The sequence below is a fragment of the Sardina pilchardus genome, chromosome 15, assembly GCF_963854185.1.
Source record: "Sardina pilchardus chromosome 15, fSarPil1.1, whole genome shotgun sequence".
Taxonomy (NCBI): domain Eukaryota; kingdom Metazoa; phylum Chordata; class Actinopteri; order Clupeiformes; family Clupeidae; genus Sardina; species Sardina pilchardus.
The window spans coordinates 30,658,489-30,680,916 of NC_085008.1; the positions used below are offsets into that span (position 1 = coordinate 30,658,489).

General features: G+C 46.7%; 1 protein-coding gene across 1 annotated transcript; it reads right to left on the reverse strand.

The window, feature by feature from the left end:
* Positions 1-670: 670 nt before the first annotated feature.
* Positions 671-21,807, reverse strand: LOC134101629 (espin-like protein). Its single transcript, XM_062555335.1, has 10 exons — positions 21,514-21,807; positions 19,865-20,055; positions 14,025-14,211; positions 13,460-13,642; positions 13,040-13,171; positions 4,121-4,288; positions 3,526-3,649; positions 3,091-3,209; positions 2,801-2,965; positions 671-2,155 (listed from the first exon to the last, which is right to left on the reverse strand). The coding sequence occupies exons 1-10, from the start codon at positions 21,805-21,807 to the stop codon at positions 671-673; spliced, it is 3,048 nt and encodes a 1,015-aa protein (XP_062411319.1).
* Positions 21,808-22,428: the final 621 nt, after the last annotated feature.

The window sequence follows — 22,428 nt, forward strand, 5'->3', positions numbered from 1 at the left end:
CACACACACACACACACACACACACACACACACACACACACGCTCCCCCCTCACCCCTCACCTGCTCTTAAAGGCACATGTCCATTCACGACCAATTGCAATGAAAGCACTAGAGATGCACCATGAAATCATTACATGAAATCAAACACACACTTACAGAGAAGGATACTGTTACTTCATTACTTTAAAGGGGCAACTGGTCAACTGCCAATCACACTCACAAATGCCAACACTATTTAATCAACAATAAAGAAAGTTTTATTTTAAAAATGAATATTGTCAGTTGAGCATATTAATGTTTTTTTACAACATATTAATCAAAGCATATAGAAAACATCTCATCATGACACTTCATCATCTAAAACCTTTCATTCCAGTTTTTATGTACTTGACCTGTATTTGACCTTCGACCTACATGTGCTTCAAAATATAAGAGATCAACATATTAGTTATTGTAGAAAGGTAATGTCAACTAAAATAATGTCAACTAAACTTACTTATTTTCAGTTAGTCCATGAAGGAAATGCAGTAATAACTTATTTCAAATGTTGAAAAAAAATACACTCATGACTGCACAATCTCACTACTCAAAATATTCTAAAGCTGTTAAATCAATGTATACTAAAATTTGTACAAAAGTATCAAAAGATAGACAAACAAAGCCTCAAAACTACTCAAAATCAAAAATTTCCGCCTCCTTCTCTTTCCAAAAGGCAAAACTGCGGTCAATGTACTTGCAGATCTCCTCATTACTGAAACTGGAAATGTCCATTCCTTTCTTCAACGTGGCCCCTTCATCTGGAGTTGGGGTCTGGACAATGACTTTAGGTACTGGCCTCCTCTCCACCTGCGGAGTCTTCTCCGGACTGGGAAGCTCGGCCTGGCCAGACCCGGCGCCAAAAAACCTCACTTTGATGTCCTCAAATCCGTCCTTCCACTCCCGGTTCCCGGCCTCTATGTCTTGGACGACCGCCTTGTGGAAGTCACGGACCGTCTCCCAGGTGAAGCGGCCCACATGGTCAAACACCTCGAAGCAGAGCAGGTGTCTCATCTTCCGCTCATCCGGGGGCAAGTCCAGCTCCAGGATGTGGAAGTAGCCCAGCATGAAGAGGTCAAGGGTCAGGCTGTCGTAGCTCACTGGCGCGCCGTCCACACGGGGCAGGAACTGCTCGGGCGAGAAGAGGGCCTGCTGCCGGTTGAGGCGCCGGATCTGGCGCGAGGGGACACTGGATATCATGCTCCGCCAGTTGCCCAGCATTTTGTTGATGGTGCTGCGCTGCTTGAAGAACGTTCCCAGGGAGCCATAATCAATGCTCTTCTTCTGGGATACCACCTCAGCGCTTGTTTTGCGGGAGACGATGTTCTTTTCAGAAGCCTCGGGTAAGCTCAGCTTCCTCTCTGCTTCCCTGGTCTTCAGCGTCACGGTGTAGGCCGACTTCTTCCAGTGGCCCAGGAACAGCACCACGATTCGTTCTTTGCGCAAGCTGGTTGTTTCCATGACATCCACAACATTCTCATTGTAATCTATACCTGAGTCGTTACCCGGGTCTGGCTCAGGCAATGGAGAACTACTCTTAGGTGGTTCCACCTCAACAGTATTCTCTACAGGAGCCTCCTGGATGGAGATGGTGGTCACGTCTTCCTCAACCCCCTCAGGTGTACAGACCTGGTTCTCGAAATTGGACTTCAGGTTGCGCACAGACACGCCGAACTGGTGGATCTCATTCTCGATCTTCTCCCTGTGGCCCCTCTTGGTGGTCTGCATCTCGGAGAAGACCGTCACCAGGTCATTGTTGAACATCTTGCAGTAGGGCTGGTCCGTCAGGTTGGTCATGAGCAGGGACATGCTCTTCACGATCCCCGATATCCGGTTGCACCACACGGGAAGCGGCACTTGGCTCTGGAAGTTGCGGAACTGGGTGTTGACGCTGATGTTGACGATGGGTGCGGGCAGGATGTGGCGCAGCTCCTCGGCCAGGCGGGCCAGCTCCATCTCGTAGCCCTCGCAGTTCCGCTGCATGGACACACTCTCGATCTGCTTCTCCAGGTAGATGAGGTCGTCTTCAGTCAGCATCTCGCCGAAAGGGCCCAGGATGGCATTGTGGGAGTGGGAGTACCTCCAGCTGTCCATCTTTGGGTACCTGTTCCCATTCTCCTGTAGAGAGAAAACAGATGTTTGATTTTACTGATAAACCACCTGTAGCGTAGTTTTCTCAAGCCTTTGTTTAGAGCTAACAACTTGCCATGAGTTACTGAATGGGGAGTGCATGGATCTCTGCCAAACTTGTAAATTGAGAGATCAGCATAGGATTACCAAGAGCAAAGATCAAGTAAAACACACACCACCACACAAACATAAGGACACATTTTGATTATTTAATTTGGAATGACCAATACTGATTAAAACAACACAGCATCCAGATATTCACAAAGAGCTTGTTATGTTCCACCTGACAATACAAGCAGTGTGCTAATAATCACAACCACATGAATAAATGAATAGCTAAATATACTGTATACTGTATAGAATAGAGATGGCATTGCCTTCTCCAAAAATGCAGACTGCCTATGATTGCTGACACAGAACAGTGTTTGGCTATTTACTTAAGAGCTCTTTTTACTCAGTCCAGCAATTTGCAAGCCTCTGACGCAGAGTCTGTGAACATGTCGCAGACTACCACAAACACACACACACAAGGCTAATTGAGAAACCGCCATTTGTGCAGCTTCAGCTTCACAAAACACAAAACATTCGTTTTTGCAGCTTCATGGCAGTTTTTAATGTAAGCGAACACATCACCTTTCTTCTCTGGGCCTCGTCATCCAGGAGTCTGGCCTGCAGCTGCCTGACCATCACCTGCCTCTTCCACTCAGCGATGGGCCTCCCTCTCTCATCGTGCGTGGGAACCAGAGAGTCGATGTCAGACAGGTTGGCCTCCTCTGTGGGCAACACCACCATCTTGCTCTGTGATGGCCAAATTGATTGAAAAAAAAGAGCCTTGCATTGATTTACAGGTAATTGTGTCCTGAGGGAGAACTATGCAACAAATATTGGGATGCAGATGTGAGGAGGGGAGGATAATTGATTACAGCTTGTCCGGTGAAGACCGCTGTCATGCCGGCGTGTTTGAGGCTAACAACATGCTTCGTATCGCCAGGAAGCTTCTTCTCTGCTTCCGCTGGCTTGGTCAGTTGGAAGTTCCTCATGACTGTTTTAATGACAAGCAGGATGAAAAGAATTATTATTTGCCCCCCCCTGCCCCCCCCCCCCCACACACACACACACACACACACACACACTGCCACCCCTCCTTCTTCATGTGTTTCCGATCATGTCCTAATCATATTTACACAGTGTGATTAAAGTGACTCATTTTCAGTCACTCATGGGGGAGAATCACAAAGCGGCGAAAAAAAGGAGAAGGAGAAGAAGAAGAAGAAGAAGAAGAACATGATGAATAAGCCTGTGACATCAGTTCCCAAAAACTTCAATCAGGCAGCGAGCACCGCTAAGGCCTCTCTCACCAGAGCTGTTTATCTGGAGGTCGGTCTTCATCAGTGGGCTCACGCCACCACTCAGGCTCGGGGGAGATGGTCCTTTGGACGCCGCGGGATGCCGGGCCTGGGGGCATTCTTCCGTCTCTGGTTGCTGGGGAAGGAGAGCGGCGCACGAGTCATGGAAGAAGTCGGTTGCTTTGAATGGTTTTGTTGTGTTGAGTTTGGTTAAGCCATGACAACACAGGGTTATTTGTTTACACAAGTCTAAAGGGCCTGTGGCTTACATAACTCATTTTGGTCAGCCCAAGAGTTTAAAGATGTCCATTCTGTTCTGAGCAAACAGATGATTTTGATCACAAAAGTGATCAGTGAGTGAATATTAGTAAATATGTGGGGAAACGGGGTGTGTGAGAGACATCAAGTGATTTAAAGACTAAGCAAACAACGCATTGATTGACAGATTAAATGAATATTGTACTGTGTAACTGAATTACTGAGTTACAAACAAACATATTTAAAAAATGTTGTGCCAAATACTTAACACGTTCCGAATGAACACAAATATGGCCTGAGCATCGATGTGCTGAGTCATCAGTAGTTAACAGTGAAAGGGAAGAGGCACCTTCAGGCTGTCCATCTTTGGGACGTTACTGGACGCTTCTTGGCGAGGGTGGCTGAGGTGGCGGTAATAGTCCTCAGCGCTGGGCTTCCAGGAAACACTCTGCTTTCCTCTCGCTTCCTCCTCCTCGATGGGAAATGCCTCTTCAATAGGATTATCAGTGGCGGATGGCTGGAACACACAACGCACAGCTGTGCGTTTAATTCAAGTTCTGCAAATATTTTTTGCGGACATCTCTGTTGATTTCACCAGGAGTGTCACTTCAATTCCACGTTCAATGTCATAAGTACACAAAAGAAAAAAGAAAGGAATCGTTTTCTACTTAGAATTAATTAAGGAAACTTCCTGAATCCTGCAAGCCAATCGCAATCTTAGACACAGCATAGAGGCCACGGGTCAAATGTTCTAAGGTGTGGAGGTGCTCCAACTAACACTGGTTACACTTGAGCAATGCTAAGGCCACACTGAATGAAAATATCATCATTATCACACTTTGTATTTGCATTTGGAAATCAAATTTGTATTTTATTTCATCCTTATGCTATCTTTTCTACATGGTGATAATGACCTTAGCATGTGGACAGAGGATCGAGAAAAGAGAGCGCAAGAGAGAGAGAGAGAGAGAGAGACTGTTGAACCTCTGTGAAATTGGCCAGATTTCACACTACCAGAGGGCAGATATAGGATATATGGAAACATTTAGATTCCCCTTAATGAACCTGTAATGTCCTAATGGACTCCATGCAGAGCCTATATCAAATGTGGCTCTCCAAGGACACGTGAGAAGAGAAAATATGGACACATGTACACATACAGTACAGACACACACACACACACACACACACACACACATGTATGTGAGCAGTGAGCACGCACGCACACACACACACACACACACACACACACACACACACACACACACACAGGTACATAGCCGAAAGCACAGAAGCTAGTGCTTTAGAAAGGTACACACACAAGTGCACACACAGTTAGGCACACACACACACGCACACAGGCACACACGCATAGCAACATCAAAGGGAGCTGTGATATGCAGCAGCATGCCATTGTGCTGTGTCTCCACGAGGTGGTCCTTGCTATTTCCTCTGGCACGCTACTTTGATGTCGAACAGCACGAAATATGCTGTGACATGGTTTGGGCGCAAGGATAAACTTCCCAGAAGTTGTGTAATATATAAATAGATAAACAGTGGAAGGACACACGGAGGGAGGGAGCAAAGGAGTGGAAGAAAGAAAGAAAGAAAGAAAGAAAATGAATGAAAGGGAAAAAACTTTGCAGAGGGAAAAGAAATACCAAGAATACCTCCCTGACCTTTCCAGTTTTCTATCACTCTGTCCTCAAGGTCTTTAAGCCAAAGAAACATGTGATGGTGAAAGTGTGCATAATTAAGTGCAGTGGTTGCCGTGGTGACATTTGGTTTGCATCAGCATCCCCCTGGCTCCTGATCATGCAGCGAGATGCTCCACGCCTACATCCCCTCCTCCAGGGCCCACCCAGCCTCTGACGGACAGAGCCCATTTGTGAGTGTGTGTGTGTGTGTGTGTGTGTGTGTGTGTGTGTGTGTGTCTCCAACCCATCCCACTCCCCCCTAAAAAAAAGTGACAGAGGAGCCAGGACACTGTGATGGATTCTCACCATCCACACGCACTCCAAAAACCTTTGAGGCAAGCAGTAATTGCAAGAGAAGCAAAAATCAAAGTCGAAAGAGAAGTGGCAAAAAAGACAGTCTCCCAACCATTGGGACATTAGGGCCCCAGATGAAAAGACAGTCTGTTGTTTTTCAGCTGAGGGTAATTATTGGAGGGAAGAGTGAGAGCGATGATCATCTTTCGTACCACGTCTTGAGCCCTCCAACATCAAAGCCCCCAGCCTGGGCTCCACATACTGCATGGATTTCCCCAGTCGCTCTCCACCCCAGCCTGAACTGACACTCCATCTTTCACTCGGAGGGATTGCTAGTTTGCTGTTGTTTTGTTTTATTGTGTGGTTATGCTAAATTTGTTGGCCCACCACTCACGATGACAAGTGCCAGTGTTCTGCCCTCATCTAATAAGAGTTAGATCTCCTCTCCTCAAGAATGACTTCATTTCACTTCATTCTGACCAACAGCAACATGCAGTGTGTACTAATTCATTCAATTAATGTAATCCTGCAAACAACTGTGAAACCCCGGACCATGTTTGTGTCAAGATTTGTAATGTCAAATCATGCGCACATAATAATCAAATCAAAAAGTCCACTAACTGTAGAACTGTATTAAAGACACATTTTAAAGTGCTTGATCAAACCTAATGGGTCGTGAGGAGGATTTAAAGTATCAGAAGCTAAGCAACAGCTCAGTGTAAAACGCATTCCTATAATGTACACTGGCATTTCACCTTCACTTTGATAAAACATGAATGTAAATCCTCTCAGCAATAAACTCCTTATACATTTAGCCTTGAGTTATAGAGAAATATGCTTCGGTGTTAAATGGAGCCTGGTATTTGAAGGCACACTCTGAACTCAAGCAGAGAGAGGGGGGAAAAGATATATGTTGAAAGTGTCTGAATTTAAGAGGAGTTGGGTGAGAGTGTTTTGAGGAGTTGTCTAATCTCTCGCAGTTCATCAGCCTGCCGGTTGCGAGCCCCCACTCTTTGATATGCACTCAGTTTCCCCCGCAAAGAGCAACAAAAAAACCCCGACTGTTTGAATAACACAATAATGTTGAATCTCAGTCAATAAATTATTTCAAGGTCAGTTTTATGAGAATTCAAAAGGCCGGAGAGAACTGGCAGAATCCCAGGAAAGCCGTCTCCTTCAAAACTTTGATAAGCCAGCCTGGGTCCTGTTAAAAAGCATGAGATGAATATTCTTGACCTTAGGACCCTAAGCATAATGCCGAACTGCATCGGTTTATCATGTGATGAAATCTTGTGCTACCACGGAACACTTCAAAGGCACACATGCATTACGATGAAAAGTTGTTGAGATAACCACACATTAATTACACATTAAAAACAATAAAACCATACAGGTGTTTCCCATCTGGAATTCTCAGACTCAATTCTGTGATGCTATTCACAAAGCCTTAAAAGACAAATCCTAAATAAAATCTGGATGGTTTTATAGGTCACCTTTCATCGAGAAAACACACAACACACCTGATTAGTCGCATAACATCTTCCCAATGTTATATCCAAACATATTGATGACTGTATATAAAAAGCCAACTATTTCTAGTTCACCAAAACCTTGACAAAATCAACAAATGACCAGCCGACCAATCTCTGAAACCCATGCGAACCAGCCACTACTTACGCGGCTTGTCCAAGTTCGATGCTCGCTGAAATCCAGTCAAGTTGTGACTGAGTGATGTGAAGCTGACACGCAATCTGAAGATCAGAGTGAGCAACGCTGTTTCACACCAGCATCTCCTCCTGCTCACCCCGCTGGCCTGTGGCCAAGGGCCAATAAACAATAAACTCTCGGACGATAGGAGCGTCCACTTAATAATTCAGACGAGGGGATTGGGTGGCCCGGCAATGTCACTAATGAAGAGAGCCGTCCTGCGGTCCCACATGCGAGTGACAAGCAAGTTGTCGCACGAAGGGGAAAAGGTATCAGCGGAAAAGGGCTGTCAAATAAGCCAGAGCGGGACGGGACACCATATCCACGGCCATTTCAACGCGCCTTTTTTCCGCTTGCTGGCATCGAACACAGGCGCGCAGCTACTGTGTCACGCTCGCTCTGGCCCAAGCTGCAGCGAGCTGTGATCGCCAAGCGGGTGCCAGCGAACCAGAGACAAAAACAATTGAGAAAATAGATGGGTGTGTGTGTGTGTGTATGGGGGGGGGGGGGTGAGAAATCTCAGAGGCCAGAGGAAGTGCCAGTGGTCCACTCAAAGTGATAGGGGCCCAGGAGTCGGTCAGCTCATCGCGCTAAGTGGAGAAACGCGAGTGTGACAGCTGCCACCCACACAGCTGCATCCCGGGCCTCATTAGCGGTGCTGACCCAGTGGGCCGCAGTTTTGGCAGGGCCGGCGCCGATGTTGTGACAGCGTCCGACCACTTCCACGCGCTCCGTTTTCTGCCCTCAACCTTCCCCACACTTCCCATAAGACTCTCGCAAACCCCCGTACACAAATTAGCCATGTCAGGCCCCATGCAAATGCGAGGGAAGCTAATGAACAGAGAGTTTGTGAGCTCTGGCCACAGTGCACCACTGGTCTGGGTCAGCTATGTGTGGACCTTTCATGCCGCTGTTTCCCAAAGATGACCAGCAATTCCAGTAAGATGTTAAAGTTTTATTGCGTTCATTTAATGGCCATAGGGATGCTCATATTGGATTCCCTCCCAACCTCTACCCCCTCCCACAAAAACATAAAACATAAAAAATAAAATCATCCTGTGCTGCGTGCATGCAACAATGTTTCCATTTTAGATGGGTTTTTTTCTCTGAAAGCGCATAGCTAATTACTGTGGGTTTGGAGAAGGCACCCGGCATCTGAAGTAACATGAGCTTGTTTTAGGACCTGACTGGGGGAATTAACCGAAGGAAACCATACCTCAGCTTTTATGACAGATGAGTGAGGCTCTAAGCCCTCACTAAGCTCCCTTAGTACCCTCTAGTGGCTATACAAATTGCAGTTCTTTTTTTGCTTTCAGGCTCCTGCTTTGATTGCACCCAAAAAGCCACTCTCTTGGAGGCAGAAGCCATGGTCCTGTAAGTAGACTATTTTTCTTGGGTTATGCCCACCCAAGGACCTCGGTGGACGCCACCACCCTAAATTAGGCAAACCGAACGGTCCAGCAGCGCGCCTGTATTTACACAAAGCCGGCGCTCTGTAGTCCTGCCCAGGTGCTCGTAATGGGCCTGTAAGGGAGGTGAACGCCCACCTGACGCGGGTATCTCGGAGCAGCGGCGTTTTGAAGACCAGATGGACTTCAGAGTCTTTTCCCCCCTCTCCTCGAGAGAGTAAAGGGTGGAAGTCCTAGAGACCTGTTGTAAAATAAACCCTACGTTGTTTGTTTGATCGCAGCTGTCTCCGTGGAGCGGCACGAGCACTAGCCCTCGCGCAGCGCCTGCTTCGGCCCTGAGAAAAAAAAGAAAAGAAGAGAGAAAGAGTGTGACCTCTTTGGGACTGGACCAAAACATGAGGAAATGCCTAGCACGCAACACTCTGGCCACTAGCCCGAGCAATCCATTAAAGGTGCCTTTTAGGAAATGAGAGGGTCTGGCTGCACGCATCCCGGCACTGAGGCACCCATGGAGCCCTGTGCGAACTACTTAGTGGTCTGTGAATATGTGACACTTAGCATGCCTAATTCTGACACATCGTTTTTTTTCCCCTCTCTCCTCTTTTCAGCGGTGGCCTGCCGATGCACTAGTTTTAAAAGATCCAGTGGCACGCCGCTGCTGCTACCCAAGTAGTGAAGTATGTGTCCTTTGGTGGGAACTTGGAAGGATCTCGAACAGAGAGGTTACCGTAGGGTCCTGGAACACAGAAACTGTGGAGGAAATCGTTAAGTGTTATCATCTGTTTCTGATCGTTTCATGTCATTAATCAAACTCCCCTCCTCCCTCCTCACTCTGTTTCAAACTTCAAACGCGAGAGCCTCCGCTGGGTTTCTCATAAGGATGCTTTCCGCAGGCTTCGGTGTGTCAACTGGAGTCCAGTGGAAACAATCACGTAAACGCTATCACATTTAGTCAACAACCTGCAAAATGCCTCCAGGCTTCCACACGTACGGGGCCAAGCCACTAAAGATTCAGCTGAAAAGAAAAAAAACCGACAACAACGAAAAAAACACCCCACCTACAGGACAAAGTCGCCACCCGTTTCAGGCATGCTCTTGGTGATGCCAACAAACATCCTGCTCTCGAACCTCTCTGAGGGGGTCGGGTTACCAGCGGCAGGCGTAGGAACGGTGAAAACCCTGAAACTGAAGCCCCGGGATCTCATAACGGGCTCTGGCCCCGCGGCCCTCCACCTGAGCCCGTGGAGCCTGTAGGTAACTGATAGGCCCCGCGAGCACGACGCCTCCGCCAGCATCTGATGCTACACCGGGGCCCCGGCCGCTAATTAGCTCCTCCATTGTTGCCACAGCTCGAGTTATTTTGAGCGCCGAGATGGCTCCGCTCCACCCCAGAGCTCACCGGCCCTTCATCATCATCACCATTGCACCGCCCCGATACCCCTCCACACACACACACACACACACACACACACACACACACAATCACCACCACCCCAACCCCCCTCCCCACCCACACACCCACACACACACACACACACACACACACACACACAATCACCACCACCCCAACGCCCCCTCCCCACCCACACACCCACACACCCACACACACAGACACACACACACACACACACACACACACTATCACCACCACCCCTAACCCCCCTCCCACAGCCAGGGCTCACTTCAAAGCATGAGCGCGAGGTGGCTCAATTATTTACGGGCTCCCCCCTCGTGCTCAAAGGGGTCGACAGCTGGCGTGTCTGAGGGCTCCGGCCGCGGCCACCGACGTGAACTGTGTTTTGAGTGCTGTAACGAGCTGAGACGGACGGGACGCGGAGAGGGACGCGTCTCCACTGGGTCGTGGAGGCGGACGGAGGCGAACAAGGCCCTCTGTGGAATGTGGCCACGCCACGCTAGACAGGGCGGCTGCTGATAGGTCTTTGGCACGCGGCGCCGTATGACACGGACGTCCGTGACCGCTGGGTTTGGGGAAGGCGATTTATGCCTAAATGGCCCTACCGCACACGGTGCCTTTAGCTAAGACTTTCCTACACTACATCAAAATAAATGGAGCAGTGGGCCACTATTTCTATAGAGAGCTGAGGTAGGTGTGACAGGCCAACGCCAGCTCCGAAATAAGCCCAGCACCTCCGAGGCACTGTGAGGTTACTGTGAGTTCTGCGGGCGGTGAACTGTAAATGACAGTAATTGTGGAGCGAGGAGAGACGCTCGTGGGACACACCAACAGGTCTTCTAGAATTCTGCCTGTTCTGGGGTTTGGAGGGAAAGCCTGGGTCATGAGAAGCGCAGGTATACATGTAGGTGTTTTGCTCCTGAAAAATTCATCGGCCATAATTACGGAGCATCTTGCTTACCCCACTAAACAAAAGAGTTGTCCTTCAAGGTCACTGACATCACCTGTCAGTCTGCGTCAGCACATGCGCACAAACATGCAAACACACAAATACACACACAAACATTCACCACCATCCTGTATTATATACATTCATTGTGTATAACATACACAAAATGTTGCATAGATCCGCCTCTGTCCTGTCAAATGTCAGCACATAAAAGAGAAAAATTCTACTGCTGTTTGACAAAAGCATAAAAAATGCATACATGCAGCATAACACTTTGGATGAGGTAAGACTATTGCATCACTTCCTACAAGGTAGGCTTTTCTACAGTGTGGATGGTCATATAATATGCGATGGAAAATCAGGTAAATTCCACCACAATGCAAGTTTTGATTTGTTTTCTATTTACTGATGCCACAAATGTGACAGGTTATGACCATTATTGTTTTATTTCTTTAATTTTCTGGAATGTTGTTATTCAGTAATGGTCATTCAAAACCCATTACGCTCTCTCATATTGTGCTCAGAAGCAAGACTCCTCCTCTAAGCCAAACATTCTGCATATGGACAAGGTTCCACAAGCTGTTCTTGCAAAGTTAAAAAAGTTAAAAACCGTTTTTATGAGTACAGCAGAAAAACAGCTTACCTCACTTCCAAAATAAATAAAATAAAAGCCCCTTTGCACGCCCCTCTCAAAGGGATTAGTGGATGAATCAAGAGAATCAAGAGGGGGTACTGTAAAAGAGGGGTAACTGAACACCAGGTTAACCATTCGTGTAGTGTGATGTATAATCGGAAATTGATCCTCCTAAAAGTGAAAAGAGGAGGAGGAATTGGGTGGGGTGGGCGCCAGTCTCAATTCTCTCTCTCTCTCTCTCTCTCTCTCTCTCTCTCTCTCTCTCTCTCTCTCTCTCTCTCTCTCTCTCTCTCTCTCTCTCTCTCTCTCTCTCTCTCTCTCTCTCTCTCTCTCTCTCTCTCCCTTGTTTGGGTGAGTGTGTGTGAGTGAGTGTGTGTGTGATGCTGCTGGAAAAAGACTTAAGATACACATGGAGAGCTATTTTTCTTGTCTCGACCTTTCTTAAGATTTTGTTTTCATGCATTTTCACTGTCACACTTCATACACTTCATATTTTCCCTAAGCAGATCTTCAACCGTCACGTGTAAGTGATTTGTGAGTAATTGTAATCTAACAGGCAGATTTCAGTCTGTATGCGACAAAGCGGCTATTTTGTGGTATTGTTGACATTACACACATTTCAGATACACAGTATTTTAGTATACAAAGTGTACTAGACTTTGGTGAAATTGCGTGATTTCATAATATGAATCATATTATGAAATGTTGCTGTTATCACTCCCTGCTATTATTCACTTTTTAAAGTGTTTCCCATTCCACCATGATGTCGCTATTTATTTAACTCTCCCTTTTGAGATCACTTCAAAAGACCTCAGTTGGGCTCTGTTGTTGTTGTTGACTCTTGAAGAATAAACACAGCGAGTGCAGACAAGAGCGTGCTGGAACACAAAAGAGCCAGTACGCATACGTATCCAAATTTTAGTTGACTTGTCAAAGCATGAAAACAAATCCGTTAAGCCTACGCATGTCAGTGCAGTCCATCGCTTTTAAACCTTCTGGCTAAGCACGCTTGTTAAAGCTTGCAGAGATTCTCGTCCATGGTAACCTCTGGCACGACACTGTTGTGCTGTGTGGTGTTGTGAGAGATGTTGTTGGCTGATTTATTGTGGTGTACGCGTGTGCGTGTGTGTGTGTGTGTGTGTGTGTGCCGTGTGTGTGTCTTACATTTCGCTCCACGGCACGCAGGTAGTTGGCACAGTCGTAGTGGCCGTTGTACTCGGCCAGGTCAGCTGCAGTGAAGCCGTCCACATCCCGCTCTGAGGGGCTAACGCTGCCCGCCAACAGGATCCTGCAGCACTGCAGGGAGGAGGCCGCAAGGTATGAGGGAGCCATCACACTCAATCAATCCATCAATCAATCAATTAATTAACCATTCAACTAATAAACCAATCAATCAAAGTATATTTATAGGGATTTCTGACAAATTAAAACACCTCAAAGAGTCTTTTCCCTGTCTCAAATTCATAAAATATGGGGACAAAAGAGGATCAGGGACAGAAAAACGTAGAGGAGAAGAAGACAAAGAAAAAGAAAAATCCAGAAAGATAGAGGAACCGAGCCACCCATTCTGCAGCACAAGCCTACCTCCATCTCTCCGTTCTCAGCAGCGTCGTGCAGGGGTGTCCCTCCCCAGTAGTCCTGCAGCACCTGGGCCCCCAGACGCAGGAGCCGCTCCAGGATCCTGTGGTGCCCGGCGCTGGCAGCAAAATGCAGCGCTGTCGCCCCCTCTGTGTCCTGGCACGACAAGCTGATGTCTGTAAAGGTGGCCTGGAGAGGACATAAAGTACAATCTCATTGACATGACATCCGTATTGTCAATAAGATTGTACTTTATGTGTGTGTGTGTGTGTGTCTGTCTGTCTGTCTGTCTGTCTGTGTGTGTGTCTGTATGTGTGTCTGTGTGTCTGTGTGTGTGTGTGCGCGTGCATGTGCGTGTCTGTCTGTCGTGTGTGTGTCTACAGTACTGTATCTGTGTGTGTTAGGGGGTGTTGTGAGTATGTGTGTGTGTCTGTCTGTCTGTCTGTGTGTCTATCTGTGTGTATTAGGGGGTGTTGCGAGTACAGTATGTGTGTGTTAGATAATTAGACGACCATAGTTACTGTAGATGTGTGTTTGACCAGCACGTTGTGGTGTGGGACTGATAACTCACCAGCCACACGACGAGAGCGTGGTGGCCCATGTGGGCTGCAGCGTGGAGAGCACTCATGCCGTCGTGTGCCCGCAGGTGAACGTCCGCCCCGCAATCCTTCACCAGGTACTCCACTATGTGCAGGTGCCCCTCCTGACTGGCCAGGTAAAGAGGGGTGGCACCCATGCCAGTCTGACAGTTCACACACCTGCATCACAGATAAACACATAACATTGTTTTGACTTAAAAAAAAAAAAAAAAAAACAATAATGTGGATGTTAATATAGACTTTCATTTAAAAGTTGTTTCAGCATTACAGAACACAAGGTGGGCTAGGGTCGGACCTGGTTAAGGGCAAAACAGCATAAATCAGCTGGAAAGAATTTCCCCGACAGAGAATCCTATTTACTCCTAGGAATACATAATAATAAAATAATAAATAAAGAGCTCCTACTAAAGCCAGGACATACATACTGTACATACGTATATGCTGCTCTCAGTCTTACAGATGTCATTCCAGACATAGCTTCAAAAGCGCGTGTATATTTTCCCACAATGTCCTAAACATTCCCTCAATCAACCTGTGTGGCCAGCAATGTGAGAATCTCTTTAATGATCCAATGGCAGTAAGGATGGGTTGTGCAGGACCCAAGAATGCTTAATTAAATAAACCCCATCTGGTGCTCTTCCTACTGCAAAAGATAGGACCTGTGCTTTCACCTGACTGTGTTTGGACTAAAGGGCCAACAAGAATTATTTGAAAAGTATATCCTCTGCAGAACACATTAATATCATGTTTGTAGGGATCAAAATGTGGTCAAAAACAGTCTGAGGTGAAGCCACAGTACCCTGGATGACCCAGTATGTTCAGTTATACTTTAGCCACATGTCCAAATCCCTGTCTGGCCACATGTCAAGGCAGAAGATTTAAAATGCTTACATATTATAGATCTCTCTCTCACACACACACACACACACACACACACACACACACACACACACACACACACACACAGTTTCTCTGATGTTACTTTTATAGGTACAGTATGTGTTTGAGTAAAATGAACAGTTGGCATGGAGTGTGGCATGCCTGTGTGGCATGGAACACTGTCCTGCTGGAAAAAAACAATCCTCAGAATTGGGGAACATTGTCAGAGAGGTGTTCTTCCAGTATATCCTTGTGCGTGGCTTGATTAATGCGTCCTTCGCAAAGACAAGTCTGCCCAATTACAGCCTTGCTAAAGCACCAATCATCATGATCCTCCACCAAATTTCACAGTCGGTGCCAGATACTGTGGCTTGTAGGCCTCTCCAGGTCTCCGTCTAATCACTAGATGGCCAGGCGTTGGGCAAAGCTGAAAATGGAACTCATCAAAGAAGACGACCTTACTCCAGTCCTCTATGGTCCAATCCTTATGAAATTTTGCAAACCTCATCTGACTTTTCTTTGCTTCTCATCGATGATGGGCTTTTTCCTAACTTTACACAACTTGAGCCATGCCCCAAGGAGCATGTTTCGAACTGTTCTCGCCGTGCACTTCACCCCAGCGGCCATTTGCTATTCTTTTTGTAGGTCACTTGATGTCATCCTATGGTTTCTGAGTGACATTCTAATGAGTTGACGGTCATCCAGGTCAGTGGAGAGTCGTTTTCGCCCTCTGCCGGCCTGTAGCTTTGTTGTCCCCAGTGTGTGCTGTTTGACCTTGTTCTTCTGAACCAGAACCACCATCTTGTATCCCTCTGCCAGTAAAGTCAGAATTGAACCCTTCTTTTCCTCACTTAAAGTTTTCTTTTCAACTCTTTTGGCATAGTCAATAGTTTTGTTCTTTTTTTTTTATTCCAATTGCTTTTGAGGTACTTCTTGCAATGTTTTTGCCATCCAGCTGGTCCTATTGCAAGAGGATACTGATGACCACAACAGTGGTTTTTATACTTTTCCTTGTTAAATAACATTTGGCTCACCTAATCAATCTAATCACCTCATGAAGTAGAATGAGACGTGCTTGTGTTGGAATTCAACAGACACTGGAATGGAATGGCTGTCATACATACATTTCAGACAAATTTGCAGCCGTCTCTTAATTTTTTCTTGTGCTATATATATATATATATATATATATTAAAGAAGAGTCAAGAAATATAAATACTGGAGAAATGGCTCTGGCATAAGATATGTACGATATATGTAGGTGACCATGGCTTTCATGTGACATTCCAGGAAACCCAGTCAGGTGTCATGACACATGACAAACACAGGTGATAACGTACGTAGTAAGTACGTACTTCTGACAATGGAGAACCCATTCAATTCACCAGCTCTGGAACAGCTAATCCACTTGAGTACAAAAAGGCTTACGGTAAACCCGTGAAAACATCAGTAGGAGCCTATGGTTTCTAATGGTGGTGGCTCAAGTGTTCTCTGGAGTCTGGAGGGAAGCTATACTGTAGATGCCCAGAAGCAGACAGTCTTGCCTTGGAGCCCTGACGGCTACGGTAACGGACTGATGTCTTCCCATGACAGGCGTGACGAGGGAGGCTTTTGCTGAGCTGACATGTGACTGACCGCTGTTATCTATTATTTACCCTCACAGACGACCACATGGGATTTTCCTGCCAACTGTCACACACACACAAACACACACACACACAGACATACACACGGTCACACGCAGGCTTACACACGCCCACATAGCTGTCTACAACACCACACCTTATGCAATGTCAAAGAGCTGACACAGGGCAAACAAAGGCCTCTAGATATTTTCAATCTACTGAAGTCCCAAAGACGCTTCTTCCCCCTGACCAATAAGAAGAGAGACAAGAGACACATGAACAAAGTCCCCAAACTAAATGGACTTTTGAAAACATTACAGACGGCAATCCTCTGCCTGGCTACATCCCACATGAGCTGTGTTTCAAACCGCCTACTTGCACACTTCAAATAATTCGTTTAAGTATACAGTATAGTGCAGATATGGGGACAATACTAACTATCGAAAAGTGCACACTAGCAGCGTACGGACGGTGTGCTAGGGTTTGAGACAGGAAGTTACACTGAGTGTCAAAGGTCATACAGTAAGTGAGAGTGTTTAAACTGCCTGTAGTCAGGAGGGGCACTGGTTTAATCAATTATTAATAATGGGCCATATTAAGTGGGAGTATTGCCTGGTAGTGAAACAGACCCTGGAATCTTTCAGATTAAGGGTCTGGCCATGAGTAGTGAAAATGGCCTAACTCGAGGGGCGACACCAAGCATGCATTTGAAAATCTCAATGCATGCAATTGGATAACACTACGACCAAAAACGAAAGTTTTAGCACTTCTGTATATCGTCATCAGTTTAGCTCGCCCACTCCTTTTTTGGTTAGCAGATACCTGAGGTAGGAAGTAACGTGCATCATTGCTCATTGCCAGAGTATCTTGCGGACACAATTCAAATGGTGCTCTCGCGAGAACTCCAGGGAGATTTCCAGGGTAGTTGGAGTAAGCAATAGAGAGGAATTGGGCTCTCTCAATCCATTGCTATTTGTGGAACTGATATGGTTATGTGTTTGGTATAACTGATTCTAATGTTGCACCGGCAATCTCCTATTAATGATCAATCACACTTTACCTAATAACCTAATCATTCAACAACTGTTCCTGTCTTTCCTTCCAAAACAATGGCGTGTCTGTTTGTGATCCAGCCATTTCTGTTGCTTACTACTGCACCATCCCACTATCCTGTCTCAGTGACACTAGGGTGCCAGGTTGGTGGCACACTTCTGGGTTACTACCGTTCCTACGACACAGCATATGTCCAGAGTCAGAGAGAGAGCATGTCTTTATGTGCCGTGCGTGCCCACGGGCGGGTCTGTCCGTCACTCAGCCTCCTGCAGGGAGAGAGAGAGCGCTGCCAGTAGAATCACATGACACCACATGGAGGCTTCTCTGGGTCACGGGTGGTACAGACTCAAAGCGAAGCGCCAACCATATGTCTTAATGGCCACAATCTACTCAACAATGTGCAGTGGCCAGGTGCCATGAGACAGGACCTGAATGTATACAGAGGCTAAAGAGATGTGTGCTGTGTGGGGTTGGAAGAGATTTGTTTAATATTGTGTTCACAAGGTATTAATAAAAAGGCTTTCGAGGACATCAAGATTACATTAAGTCCACAGGTGTATAAAACTTTAGCATTAGTCCTGTATTAGTCCTGTATTACATCCCACATGAGCTGTGTTTCAAACCGCCTACTTGCACACTTCAAATAATTCGTTTAAGTATACAGTATAGTGCAGATATGGGGACAATACTAACTATCGAAAAGTGCACACTAGCAGCGTACGGACGGTGTGCTAGGGTTTGAGACAGGAAGTTACACTGAGTGTCAAAGGTCATACAGTAAGTGAGAGTGTTTAAACTGCCTGTAGTCAGGAGGGGCACTGGTTTAATCAATTATTAATAATGGGCCATATTAAGTGGGAGTATTGCCTGGTAGTGAAACAGACCCTGGAATCTTTCAGATTAAGGGTCTGGCCATGAGTAGTGAAAATGGCCTAACTCGAGGGGCGACACCAAGCATGCATTTGAAAATCTCAATGCATGCAATTGGATAACACTACGACCAAAAACGAAAGTTTTAGCACTTCTGTATATCGTCATCAGTTTAGCTCGCCCACTCCTTTTTTGGTTAGCAGATACCTGAGGTAGGAAGTAACGTGCATCATTGCTCATTGCCAGAGTATCTTGCGGACACAATTCAAATGGTGCTCTCGCGAGAACTCCAGGGAGATTTCCAGGGTAGTTGGAGTAAGCAATAGAGAGGAATTGGGCTCTCTCAATCCATTGCTATTTGTGGAACTGATATGGTTATGTGTTTGGTATAACTGATTCTAATGTTGCACCGGCAATCTCCTATTAATGATCAATCACACTTTACCTAATAACCTAATCATTCAACAACTGTTCCTGTCTTTCCTTCCAAAACAATGGCGTGTCTGTTTGTGATCCAGCCATTTCTGTTGCTTACTACTGCACCATCCCACTATCCTGTCTCAGTGACACTAGGGTGCCAGGTTGGTGGCACACTTCTGGGCTACTACCGTTCCTACGACACAGCATATGTCCAGAGTCAGAGAGAGAGCATGTCTTTATGTGCCGTGCGTGCCCACGGGCGGGTCTGTCCGTCACTCAGCCTCCTGCAGGGAGAGAGAGAGCGCTGCCAGTAGAATCACATGACACCACATGGAGGCTTCTCTGGGTCACGGGTGGTACAGACTCAAAGCGAAGCGCTAACCATATGTCTTAATGGCCACAATCTACTCAACAATGTGCAGTGGCCAGGTGCCATGAGACAGGACCTGAATGCATACAGAGGCTAAAGAGATGTGTGCTGTGTGGGGTTGGAAGAGATTTGTTTAATATTGTGTTCACAAGGTATTAATAAAAAGGCTTTCGAGGACATCAAGATTACATTAAGTCCACAGGTGTATAAAACTTTAGCATTGGTCCTGTATTACCACTGCTGAGTGTTTATGACATAATAAAAACAATCCCTTTTTATTTATTGTTTGTGTGGTGCTTAAAAGAGCAAAATTAATTCTAGCTAGAACTAAAACATTTAAGTTGCCAAACCTATTTAGTAAAAACATGTGCATATTGTAGAGCAAGGACAATTCGCCCAATGATAGATCAACCTTTTATGATGCATCAACATGTGCATTTCAACCTTTTATGATGTGTCAACGTGTGCATCTCTTGCCAGAAAGGTGCTCTTTTTAACAGTAGATTGTGTTTTATCTGTTGCTGTGTAAATAAACATTGATTGCACTACTATCCTAGCCGAGAGCAGTGTGAGCCCAATATTGTGGTGGTCATACCCTGGTGCCTGACGAATCAACAGCTTTAGACAGGTGAGGTCTCCCTTCGCTGTGGCGTAGTGGGCAGGCATTGCCCCGCAGACCGTCGTGTCCTGAGCTCCGGCGCCCACCGACAGCAGCCACTGAACCACCGCCACCTGCCCAAAACGAGCAGCCAAGTGAAGGCCTGTGGCTCCTGCTGCATCCCGGTCCTGAAAGGCATGTGAGAGGGACACAACATTGCTGATACCCTGTTGGGGACACACATACTTTACAGAAAATGTAACTGTATTTTCACACAGCACCTAAATGGTCCCATATAAAATAAGGTGAGGAATGTATTGAGATTAGAGAATTATGAGTAGTGATTTGTGGCTATATGGGCATAAGTAGTGTTTTCACTGCAAAAGCTATTCCTCTGCAGTCTTGAGCTAGGCCTACTATAGACTATGTCTACATATGGAAATCTACATCGTTTTGCTCAATTGACAATTGACATTGATCAGCTTGGTGTGGAGCACATTATCTTAAAGTGACAACAAAGTTATGTGATTAAGTTAGTAGGCCTACTATGTAGTAGCCTATCCCATTCCCATTGTTATTCATAGATTGCCCTGGTCACACCATTACAAAATTCAAAATAAGTAGGCCTAGCCTAATATTCAGGTGAATGTAATTTCATGTTTTTGGCTTCAAATAATTATGTGAAAACTCTTCTGAAGGTCAGTCAATTAGGCTAGTTCAAGAAAGCATTTATTGAATTCAAAAGACTTTGTCCCTCAACCCAAAATAAATCAGAAACTGTAACCGAATTAGCTACACACAGTCTCATCTTCGGGCAATTCACCGAGGAAATGTTCATTCATTATTCAGACCTGATGCACACCATGACCCCCTGCACTAGCGAACGTGGCCTCAAAGCAATGGCAAAACTCTTTGATAAACGTGACAGGAAGACCACCGACGAGGAATAATGTTATCGCTCCGAGTCAATGATAACAAGGCTCTTTTTAAAAACGTGTGCGTTAATACGCCACAGCTGGCCATAAATTAAACCGGGAGGGTTACCGAGGTTAAACGAGCCGGTTTGCATTAGTGTGAGAAAGAGCCGCGCTAAGGTCTCGCGGGGAGGAGAAAGAGCGCGGCGGCACTGTAAACAGCTCGAGCTAGCAGTAAAGTATTCCGCCCTCCTGAAACCATCTGGTCCTGATTACGGTGGTCATGCAACCCTACTGGACAGAGAACAAAAAACAGGAGAGATGGGGTGATGTAATTCTCCCGTTCACACCGGCGCTGCCTCCATATTATCCCCCTCTTCATTATGTAAAGCGGTTATATTTGGAACAGGTGCAGCAGCCCAGCGATGACCAGGCCTGCCCCTAACATCTGATGATGTTTAGAAGAACCGTTATTATACCACAGGTTTGATGTGAGTTTTGGGGTACATTGTGTCTAACATTAATACACTGCTTGTTTTATCTTGTGAATTTATAGGCCTATTATTACCAATCTCTGATAGAAGATTATGATATTGTAAACTAATCATGCCCTGCTCATCAAAAAGCAGCACATTCCAAACCCACAGAAAATCATATGATTGATATCTGACATACTCATTGTAACAATTCACGTATTGATCAATTCTGTGCTTCCCAGAAGGCTCTGCTTACCCGCACATGGCATCCCCCAAACTCCACGAGCCACTGCAGTTCTCTGACGTGTCCTGTGGCTGCAGCGTCGTGTGCAGGCGTGGCTCCGTTCCGGGCCCGTGTGTTACCCGGTAGTCCGGCATCGGCGACTAAGAACTTCAGGCAGTCCAGGCGACCTAACCGCGCAGCGTGGTGCACGGGTCCGGCCCCCTGGGTGTCAGTGATGGTCTCCGACAGACACCCAGCAGCCCTCAACTCCCTCAGGCCTGCCAAGTCCCCCTCCCGCGCTGCCTGTATGGCCCTGTGTAGCACCATGGCCTCCTCTCTCACTCACTCCTGCCGCTGTCCGTCCAGCTCTCTGGGCGTCCTCGCCCGGCTGTCACTCACTCTGCTGCCTCCGAGTCCGGGTGGTAGCGAGCAGCCCTCAAGCCCCTGGTGAGCCTCTTGCAGTGCATCCCACTGCCATACACGCAAACATGCTCCCCTGCCACATACAATGTCCCCTCTCCCTACACACACACACACAGGCACGCGCACTCATACATACACACACACACACCACAGAAAGCCGACACCAGCCTGGCTGCCAGCTGGACAGCGAGGCCACGAGGTGGGGAGTGCGCGCAAGAGAGAGAAGGGAGGAGAGATGCGGAGAGAGCCGAAGGTCAGGCCCAGTGAGCTGGAAAGGTAATGAAAGAAGCTCCCAGCAGCACAAAAGGCTCCCTTGCTTAGGGCCCAGTGCTTGGCTTAGTGTGCCCGGGCACTCTTTCTCTCTCTCTCTCTCTCTCACACACACACACACACACACACACACACACACACTACAGGTGCTTCAGCAAGTGCCACGGAAACTTAAGTAACAGGAGAAGTCATCCTCCCAACACCCAGCAGAGCAGCAGGGCAGCCGCAGGTGGCTGTGGAGGAGGGAGAGGGGCT

What these genes read in the sequence shown, in the direction of transcription:
- LOC134101629 (XM_062555335.1), bottom strand. Translation starts at nt 21,807, where the DNA reads ATGGTGCTACACAGGGCCATACAGGCAGCGCGGGAGGGGGACTTGGCA. An exon ending in TTGATTCGTCAGGCACCAGG is followed by an intron (nt 14,212 to 19,864) that starts GTATGACCACCA and finishes TCTGTGATGCAG; the next exon opens with GTGTGTGAACTGTCAGACTG. An exon ending in ACGCTCTCGTCGTGTGGCTG is followed by an intron (nt 13,643 to 14,024) that starts GTGAGTTATCAG and finishes TGTCCTCTCCAG; the next exon opens with GCCACCTTTACAGACATCAG.